At 50.2% G+C, this 10,599-nt stretch overlaps 1 protein-coding gene across 1 annotated transcript in view; it reads right to left on the reverse strand.

The window, feature by feature from the left end:
- Positions 1-2,089, reverse strand: part of PODXL2 (podocalyxin like 2) — a 32,150-nt gene extending 30,061 nt beyond the window's left edge. Inside the window, exon 1 of the mRNA XM_040076405.1 lies at positions 1,979-2,089. Coding sequence (XP_039932339.1) covers positions 1,979-2,060 — 82 coding nt within the window. The 5' untranslated portion in view covers positions 2,061-2,089. The remainder of the gene's footprint in view (positions 1-1,978) is intronic.
- Between the last annotated feature and the right edge of the window lie 8,510 nt (positions 2,090-10,599).

Consider the following 10,599-nt stretch of genomic DNA (forward strand, 5'->3'; position numbering starts at 1 on the left):
GTCCTGTGGGACTCGAGAGATGAGGCCAGAGTGTTTCAGACTGGAACTGATCCTGAACCACTGAGCAAAGCTACTAACCAGAACAGAGCTTGATACACAAATTTCTAGCAGTTTGCATCTCCACCTCTGAACTTCCATCTAGATAGGAGCCCAGTTGTCCGGGGACACCCGGCCAACCAAGTCCAGCACCACAGTGCTGTCACAGCCCACAAGGATTACAAATTTCACTAGATTAGGAACTTAGCTGCCCCTGGGAGATGCTCCTCACCTCCCACCCCTATGTTTCTCCCTGCTAGGATAGCAGAGAGGATCACAGGGAAAAGCCAAGCAACTAAATCCTCCGTATCACCACCAGCTGAACAGCACTAGAAAGTTTTTAGCAGCCTCAACAGAATATGAAGCAGATCCTCCCCTCAGCACAGCAGTACCAGTGGTGGTCCTTTTGTCTGCCACATTTTAAAACCACCATGAGGTCCATCTCCTTCCTGTGCAGAGCAAACATAGCTTGAAAGCTATGGGGATAGGGTCAACCCTTGCTGGCACATTGGCAGGGTGGGATTGTGGCAGTTCCCCGCCTCACATCTTACACTCCTCTCCGGAGGAGGCAGAGGTTTGGCTGAATTTGAGGACAGGGGTTTCCTGCTGAGACGTAGCTGAAGAACCTTTGCCAGCTGTGCCCAAGGTTTTCCCTTAGTGTGGACAACCTGCCTGGAGGAAGCCACAGGCGTGACTCCCTCCTCAGCCCTGGAAAGACTTACTGCTTCTGTGTCACATAGTACTGGCTCAAAACACCAACAGGTTTCCAGATCCATTTTGCTCTTTAAGCTCACTATTGTTTGCAAACCTAAAAGGCTTTATCTCTTCTCTTTAGGGAGCCCCAGGCAACACAGACTCACGGCCCATGGACAGAGAGACTCTACAGATGACACATTCCCCCACGAACATTTTCAGGAGATTGGGGTAGTAAGAGAGATGTGCCAGGGGACTGGATGTCACTGTATCACAGCTTGGTCGTGCTGGAAGACAGTGACTGGTTGATAAGTCAGCCCTTCCCTCCCTGTCAGAATGACTCAAGACAAAGACTCCTCCACACTTCAAATGTCTCTGTTCAGAACTCCTGTTCCACACTAACCAGATTTCTGTACAAAGGGATGGATTAGGGAGAATGAGGACAATCGCAGCCTCATGGGTCTTTGGGGGATCCCTTTGTTGGGAAATTTCCCCAGACTATTTAAAAATAGAAGCAGAGCCCTCATAACTATTCCGAGTATAATTATTCCTGCACTTAATTGCCTTTCCCTGGCACCCTACCTCTCCTCCAAATTTCAAGAGAAGGCTCTTGGGAAATCGCGGAGCGATTTGTGGTGGCCCGTTCTTTGTATCAGATTCGCGGTAGTTCGCAAAAACACCACAAAGCCATCGATACCCAAGCGGGCGGTGTGGGGCGGCGCTGCCGCAGCCGAGGCTGCCCCGGCCGGGCCGGGCTGCGACCAGCCGTCCCCCGCGGCGTGCGGGCGCCCCGCGAGTCCCGTGCCGGCTGCCCCATCTCCGGGGCAGGAGAGCCGGGAGAGCAACCCACGTGCATGCAGCCCGCCATGCCGGGAACGCGGGGGGGCCCTGTCAACCCCCGGGGTACCGGGACAGACACCGGCTGCCCCACAGGGCTCTAATGCCAGGGTGGGGGCAGTGCCCGGCACACAGGAAGAGCTCCGCGGTGGGAAACTGGGAGCCGACGCAAATCCCGGTACCGGGGGTCAACGGTGCGTGCGGGGAACGGTGGGGTGACGGAGACCTGCCTACCGCAGAGGTCCCGGCGCCTCGGGGTATTGGACCCACGGTGCACCGCTGTTCCCCGGGCGGGGGAGCGAGCAGACCCGCTTCCCGGCGGGGGTCCCGGTGCCCGCGGAAGAGATCGACGCCCACCCGCCTCCCATCCCGCAGGGATGGCAGCGGCTCCCGCCGCGCCAGCCTCACTCACCGACGGCCAGAAGCAGCAGCAACACGGGGGCCCGGCGCGAGGGCTGCATGGCGGCGGTCGCTGCCCTGCCGCACCGCCTCATCACGGGGAGCGGGGCCGCCCCGCCGCCCGCCGGGCTCTGCCCCTCGCCGCCGCGCCCGCCCGCCGCCCGGCCCCGCACCGCATCCCGCCGCCCGGCGCCGCCTCCTCCCGCCGCCGCTGCCGCCGCTCCGAGGGCGGGGAAGCGGCAGGGGGGTTCGCACTGCCCGCCGGCTGCGCGGACACAGCGGCGGGGCATGGGCGGAGCGCAGCCCTTGGTTTGCTCCTAATTTCTGGCTGCGGAGCCACCGCCCCCCACCGCCCCCGGGCCGGCGCCCCGCGGCCGCACGTCCCCACGCTCCGGCCCCGGTGCCCACAACGAGTGCCGGCGGCGCGGCTGCTTGCGCCGGGCGCGGGTGATCAGCCCCGCCACGGGCAGCGAGGATGCGCCGGGCCCCGTCGGCGGCAGGGGCAGAGCCCCCGGGAGGGCAGCTCCATGTCAGCCGCAACCCCGGGGCCGGCAGCGACGGCCCCCAAACCCGAGACCCTCCGCATCCGCCTGCCGAGCTTTCTTTAGCTGTCCGCGGCTGACAGAGCTCCCTCTTCTCCCTCACCCCTCAGCCGCACCTCACTTCATTTCCTGGAAAAAACTTCTGCCGCTGGGCAAGTTCATTTCCTCACTTCTGGAGGCCATCTCGTCCAAGCCCCTACTCAGGTGGGTCACCTACAGGAGGTTTCCTAGGACCATGACCAGATGGCTTTTGAATTTCCCCGAGGCTGGAGACCCCACGCCTTCTCTGGGCAACCTGTGCCATTGCTCGCAGTAAAAATGTGTTTCCTGATGTTCAGAAGGAATCTCCAGTGTTTTGGTTTGTGCTCATTGCCTCTGGCCCTGTCACTGGGCACCACTGGAAGGAAATATGGCCCTGGATACCATCAGTACCTTTGTGATAAAGGCACATCACTGGCTCACATTTTATTTAGTGTTGCCACGACTTCCAGGTCCTTTCCTGCCAAGCTGGATCCCCCCTGAGTGGCCCCAGCATATACTGGTGCATGACATTGTTCCTCCCCATGTGCAGCCCTTTGAAAGCCTTGTTGAACTGCAGGTGGTTCCCCTCCTGTTCCACTTCTCCAGCCTGTCAAGGTCCCTCTGGATGGAAGCTTGACTCTCTGGTTTATCAGCCGGATAAAGATATGCAGATATGCAGCCCAGTTTTGTTTAGGGATCCTGAGCTCCACCATGTCATGGTCACTGCAGCCAAGGCTGCTTTTTACCTTCACAGCCCCAATGAGCTTCTCATTGCTTCTCACTATGAGATCCAACAGAGCATCTCTTCTTATTGGTTCCTTTATCATTCACTGCATCCTGAGGCTTGGGTGTTGCACGTTTTCTAAAGCTAGGTCTGCCTTAGCAGAGACAGCTGCTTCAGCACCTGCTGGGAAAACCATTCCATAGTGTCTCACTACTATATCCAAGTCTGTCACATTGATATTAATTCAGCTGATGTCCCCTTTTTCATACCCTTCTGTGCAAATTGCTGTGTCTAATTAAAAAAAAAAAAAAAAAAGAAGTCTGTATTGCAGCAGTTCTTGGGGTTGCAGCTCTTGGAGCAGTTCTGGTGGATGGCACAACAAAGGAACATGCTGAATATCCTGCCGAAAATCATTATTACAGCAACAAGACCAACTGCTCCAATTACACTAAATTTCAAATTAAACACATCTTTAGTGGCCTTACGGCACAACATTACAGTAAATGACTCAAGCAAGGGGTTTGTCAGACAGGTGCCCAAAAAATAAGGCTCAAGAGGTCCTGTAATACCACAGCAGTTGTGAGGGGAACACGGGCAGCTCCCTGCATTCAACCCCTCTTGCCAGCTGGATGGGCTAGAGCTGTCCCACTCCCCTCCTGCAGATCTGCGGCATGTGGCCCCTCAGAAAAGCTGTGCAACTTCTGGTCCAAGGCCACAAAATTGATATGACTCCAAACCGAAGGAGCCAAAAGCACATTTGTCCCTTCTCACTAGGCAGTCAGCTCATGTTTTCAAGTTTTCCTCAGAAGTGACTAGGAACCTTTCTCTTTGGTTTCAAAACCACTTTCTCCTCACACATTCTAGGAGGGCAGGAGATGCTAAAATCCAACACTGCAAGTTCCAACTGAGGAAACAGCTGTACTGTCATGGGATCACCAAATGTCTTCATGCTTGTGGTGCTTATACCGTGTGCCTAGCACTCTGCCTCTCCCACACAGTGTGTCACTGAGACTTCAGGACATAGGTCTGAAATTGATCAGGATTTTAAATTCAAGCATTCTTATTTCTCAAGTAAGTGTTCATTAGAAACACTCCAGAGTCATTATTTCCCTGTAATAAATTGATTTTTTGTTGTTGTTGTTTGAAGAATGAATCTTCTGAAGGAAAAAATTGATTTTTTTTTTTTTTTTTTTTTTTTTTTTTTCTGGCTTGAACTTGCTGTTTTTCCACAACTAGAGAAAGGTGTCAATGTATTATAACCTGCTGAACTCTGTAATGAATCAGCCACCTGAGGGTACTCAGTATTATTGATACTGACCTTTACAGCTCCTACCAGGCTGGCACTGGCACATGTCACCCCTTTGTGCAATTGCCAGCCTTTTTTTGTTAGCTCTTTCTTTCCATCATCTGCTCTGGTGCTGCGACTTCCTCCAGCATGACCAGGGCAGGTAACAGACTGGCTGCACCCCTTCCCCAGCACGGCAAGGCAAAGCTGACAGGCTTGAACCAAAGAACTTGCATTTGACTTCTTTTAGACCACATCCATCCAGGGCTCTGAAACTCCTTTTTATCTCAGAATTAATGCAGCCCCCAGCCCCCACCAAGCAGGAAATGCAGCAGAAACTACCAAGCTGTCGCTTACCCATTAGATGAGATAAAAACACCTCAGTGCACTCAGATTCTAGCCCAGGCATGGCATTTAATGAATGCTCTTGTCATTTTTCACTTTGTTGCTGGTAATTTGGCTGTCTTCACATGCAGGTGGCTTACTACAAGTGGGTAACTAAAAGCCTTTCAGATCTCCTGACCCTGCCACATCCAGCTCCCAAATCTCAGAAGCTCATGGCGCTCCCTGGATTTATTTTGACATTATACATCAATCTCAGACTGAGCAACAAAAGGGGAGTAAGAAAGGAGAAGATACATCTTAGGCAAGAAAATTAGATAAAATTAGTGGCAACATCGATCAGCCAGGTCAGCGCTGGCGGTGAAGCAGAAAACAGCTGGCAGAGATGGGCAGTCCCAGTTCTGTTTAAAAAGCAGCACCAACCTCAACCCAGCACAGTCCCTGCATCTCCATTTTACACTCCCTGGAATAGGTGCAGCTGGCTTGGCTCTCTTCTGAGGCATTGACAGCTTTATAGTCAAAGGCTTGTCATTTCTCATTTGATCTCCCTCCAGCCTCACTACCTGGTGTATATTCCCATACAGAGCACTGGTGAAAGAGGCTTTACAATTGCACTAAATGCTGTCTTTTATAGTTGCTTCAAAGCTGTTCAGAAATTTTTCTTGGTATTACCATTACCTGTGATCTGTGTTCTTCCCCAAAATTGTTCAATTTCACAGTTACATCTGTTAGGCAGAATCAGAAAGCACGTGTGTATTTTAGGCTGGCAAAACTAAAAATCCTTCTGCTCTCTCCCCCTGTGAGTTACTTTAATAGCCTTTGCCTTCAGGAAATTCAGCCAGTTTTCCCATTTCAGTGTAAGGGTCACATTTTGTTCCAAGACGCCTGCAAACAAATACTACTGAGGTAGAGGAATGAGGTGATAGCTAAGGGAAAGAATTTGGTGCCTAAGACTCATCAGTTAAAAAGAAACTAACCACAGAGTTTAATCTCAAGAGAAATTTAACTTATTTTGAAACTCCACTTGAAAAAAAAGCAGCAACTCATTAACTTGAAATATGCTGGTGAGATGTTTTATTCTCTTAAATACAGCAAAACTGAGGTCACCTACAAAAGTGAAAGTGATCTATTGCCTGTGCTCAACAGAGCAAGTAAATAGTAAGCAAAACAAACAGTCAGATGTTAAGTTCTGGCAGTGTGTTCTGGCAGCGTTAGAAAATGCAAGATGTCACTAGTACCAGGAAAAGTATTTCTTTCTTTGCCCACTGACACTTGTCAGGGCAACAAAAGGTGATCTGTTTCCATACTTAGATCAGAAGGAAAAAAATGAGGTGTTCCTGTTACCTTGATTTCCTGCTCTTTGGGACAAAGGCCGGGTGGCACACTATGCAATTTAACATAATCTTCTATCAAGCTATACAGCCTTTTGGCATCTCATCCCTCCAGAAGAGGAATATTCCCTGCCTGTCCATCCCTTACTCAGGCACAAGGAAAGATTTAACCTCTCCCTTTTCCCAGAATATGTGAATTTACTTCAGAACCTCCAACAAGCTTTATATAAGCTCATTTGCTGACTTAGCCTTTTTAATTCTGGGACATTGTGAGACATTTTGACTGTACCAAGCAGGGGCGGGTACCCACTCTATTCCTACTTAGCCCAGGCACGCAGCCATTCTCTGGGCAAAACACACAGTTCCTGCTCTCATCCAAAATCCTGCTCGGGAAGATCTATAATAAACACTTAAAGAGGAGTGAGCTGGAGCAACTAATGCCTTCCAGGACAGGCTGTAATTAGAAGGGAAGAGATTCTGCTCTTTTTAGAGCCCCAGCAAGATTTCCTATATCAGTCTGAGCCTTTCTTCATCTCTGCATCAGCTTGCTCCTCTTAAGGGACAGTACACTGCCTACCTGGGACACAGTGCTGCTACTAGCCCTGCTTCCTTCCCATCCCCTGTTGTGAAGTGCAGAAGAACAAACACAAGTTGTGCTTTACTTTCGTTTCCACATGCCTCTGCTGCCTCCTATCCCCAAAGGTTCGTGTTCTCAAAGCGGAGCTGATTGCCACGTTAATGGCCACTCTGACAGCAAACCTCAGCAGATTCCGGGAGGGCAGAGAAAAACAAAGCTATATTGAATTTGATTAAGGGGCCAGAATAACCTTGAACAGAGTCACCTGGGGCAAGGAGGCAGACAGCTCTCCAACTGAAATCTCACACAGCTTTCCTCACAACCCAGAGGACAGGGCTCCTAACTCGAGGGGAATGGCAACCAGGTTCTCTGTTGCAAGTGGTGACTTCTGAGCTCCTAGCCAGGAAGGAGAAAGGAGTACATCTGTTTGGGACCATTCACATCATTTAATCTGGGCCTCTGTACAGCTTAGAGAACCCCTTTACCTCTGTGTTGAGCTTATCAACTCAGACACTAAGAAAATTACTTTCTGGAAGGCATGAAAAATCCGCAGAAGTGAAGATGCCATGAGGGCAACAAGCCTCCGATCTTCTAAAACTTTTGACAGGGGCAGAAGGATAAGCAAGATAAAGACCAGTAAAGTCAAGGGGTTGATGACAAGGCACAGGAAATTTAGTCTTAGCTCTGCCTGTTTTAGAGATATGACCAGAGCCTGAAGAAGTTACTATCAAACCCGCATTGTACCAGGTCTGAGGAGCACACATCAGGGAGCTGAGCACAGCAGCCAGCAGGATAGGGCCCCCAGTACCCAAGACAGATGAGCAGCTCAGAGATGACACCTGGTTTCAACCAGAAGTCCAGATCCTAAGAGAAGCTCACAGTGATGGGGCCAGACCAGTCAGTCCCTAGGTCAGAGTCAAGGTCTGCTGATGGCAACCGTCACCCAGGAATCACCTGGCAGTGCTGTAGTAGCAGAAGATGACCAAGATCAGGAAGGCAGTCCATGGATCACAGCCCAAAGCAATAGATACGTTGCACAGGTACAGGGAGACATAAACCTGTATTCTCCCCTCAAAGCTCACATAGGCCCCAGGCTGAACTTAAGTAGAGCACCAGGCCATAGGTGTGGAGAGAGGCCCAGGAGAGCCTGGTCAGGGCAGTTAAGGCTTATTAGCATCCTCAGAGCCCAGACAACTCTCTCCTTGAACTGTGACTTAAGAAGGTGAGGGGGAATTCCTATCTTTTAGTGGGCAAAGTATCTTCACTGGGTAGAGCCCAGAGGTGGTTTATAGTTTTTTGCACTAAACTGAAAAGGCTAATGTCATCTCAGAAAAACTCTTGCTAATTTAATAGCTGACTAAGCTGGAATGTGGGTATGTATTTTCAGAGTGGAGGGATTAGCCTGTACCTGAAGAGGGCTGGTAACTCTTGACCCTGAGGAGAGCTAGTCACTGACTCATAGGCTCTATAGGTACACCTACATGTGTGTCTATGGGATTTGGTGGGACTGAAGCTCTTCAGCATCTTTTAGACAGGAAAGTTATTGGCAGATCTCCCTGAGCACTAGATCGCCCAAAGAAACTTGGCATTTCCTCTGGGTTTCCCCAACAGCCATACCTCTCCTTTAGAGAGAAGTGACTTCAAAATGAGCAGAAAGGAGCACAAACCCTTCCAAGGTGCTTTTCCTGTAAAAAAATGCAGAGTTCAGCAGCCCCTTAAGGCTGCTCACAAATGTTTAGTAGAGGCCGAGGGGCATGTTGGATGGCTGGAGTCCTTGGCAGGCCAGTGCTCCATGATAATGGAGACATTAAATCAGTGATGCCAGCAAGAACTGCATAATAGATGTAAAATACAGCAGAAGCCTGATCCAATTTTGGCTGTCTTGTTAAGTAGAAAAGTATTTTAGGAGATGGAAAAATACTAGGAAGTTCAGAGTGCATCCTCGCTGCAGCACAGCAGGAAACGTAGCTGTTTGCAGTGACTCACCTGTATCTGTGGATACACATCTGCTGTAAACATATTCACATACTGTCTTCACGTGCTGGAATTCAGGCGAGTTGAGGTCAACAGGGCAGAACTGTAAGCACCTGAAAAAGCCCTCCCGGCGGAACTGCAGCTGGCTGGACTGCACTAGGATGGGAAGATGCCACCATCCAAAACAATTACTGCATTCTAATCACCGTTACACTGGGGAAGTTCTTATCAACCAGTTTCCAGACAGCCCTTTAGTAAACAGAGTGGAGACGGACAGAGAAGGTTCCAGCCAAGGTCTGGCATAAGAGCAAGTGAAACACTGCTGGTCCAGAAATGCTGATTATGCTTATTTTTCTAAGAAGCTCTGGCATTAATTTGGGGAAAACCACACATTACTGAATGCAGAACTTCACATATTCAAGGGGCATCTGTCATTTGACAGGCAAACTCAGAAGCAACTGCTGGTACACTGGATAAGCCTATGACTTGCAGTTGTAGTGTGTTGGTTTATGATCACAATAAAGGCATAAGCTAAACTCTGCTAGTGCAAATGAAAAGCCCTTTCCTGCAAGCTCTGTATCTCCCTTTTCCCCAACTCACACACACTGACTGATTAGCTGGTATCTGTGGGCACTTGCTCATAACACCCCAAGCAGTCGCACTGTTTGTGTGTGTTGTGTGTTTGCGCCATGCTGAGCTAAAATCAGCTTAATGAGATGCAGAGAGCCCTGCTGCTCTCAGGAGTTTGCATGCAGTACGTTCAGATTAAACTGGATCAGGATCTGGCCCATCATAGCCTTCTCAAATCCAGATGCTCTTTGAAGCCAGACTGACCCAGCCTTTGCAAACAACCAGTCTCAAGGGGAAGATGACTACAAGAAGGGACACTACTTATATCCATAAAGCCCTGTTGCCTTTACAAGGAGCACCTTTATCTTCCATGTGAGCCCAGGCATAGCCTGCTGTGAACAAACCTCACCTCCCCCAGACTCCTGCCTTTGCCCCTGGCTAACAGGAGAACTCTGCAGTTCGAATCACAGCAGCAAAAAGCCAAGTGCACAAGCTTGGCTTAACTCAAGGTTGTCAGGGGAGCAACTCCTCATTCTATGAGTGCGGCTTGGCTTGCCAAGCTCCAGAGCTCTGCAGCAAAATCCTCGCTATGTTCAGCAGGAACATGGCTCCTGGCAAGGCAGTCCCTGCTCAGAACAGCATGTTTTCCTCTGCCTGCACCCCTGTCCAGATCAGACAGCTGATGCTGTCAACAGCCAAAGCTTGCTCCAGGGAACCTGAAAAGCTGTGGCCATGAGAAAGAACATGCCTTCAGACTGGCATTAACACTCCAGTGAGTGGCTGATGCCAGAATTAGCAAGGGCGCAGCTGCAAGAATTCATTGTGCTGCTGGATGCTGGCAACACAATGGTGGGAGGGCACAACTGCCTTTGTGTTGAAGATTTGGGAGGCAGTGAGCAAAATGACAAACAAGTGGCTCCAACAATGGCATCTCACCGATGCCACTGCTTACTTTATGTGCCAAGTGAGGTGGGACCAGAGCACAGGAGGCAGGAGAAAGCTGTAGGATAAAACTGAATGGTGCTATCAACAGCCCTGTCCAGCAGCAGGGCGAGGAGTTGGGAAAATCAGGAGTACCGCCCCATTCCTGTGTATCTCTCATGGTTTGCAGTGACATGTTTGGCCACCGGTTTAACTGTGGGTCACTACAGGCATAGCAGAGGCCTCACAAAGTTGCAAGGGTTTAGGAAGCATTTTCTGCTTCTCCAGCATGACACAAAGCCTCTTCCTCCTCCTGGACCCAACAGTCATTGACACAAACACACCAG

This window comes from Hirundo rustica, chromosome 12 (assembly GCF_015227805.2).
Source record: "Hirundo rustica isolate bHirRus1 chromosome 12, bHirRus1.pri.v3, whole genome shotgun sequence".
NCBI lineage: Eukaryota > Metazoa > Chordata > Aves > Passeriformes > Hirundinidae > Hirundo > Hirundo rustica.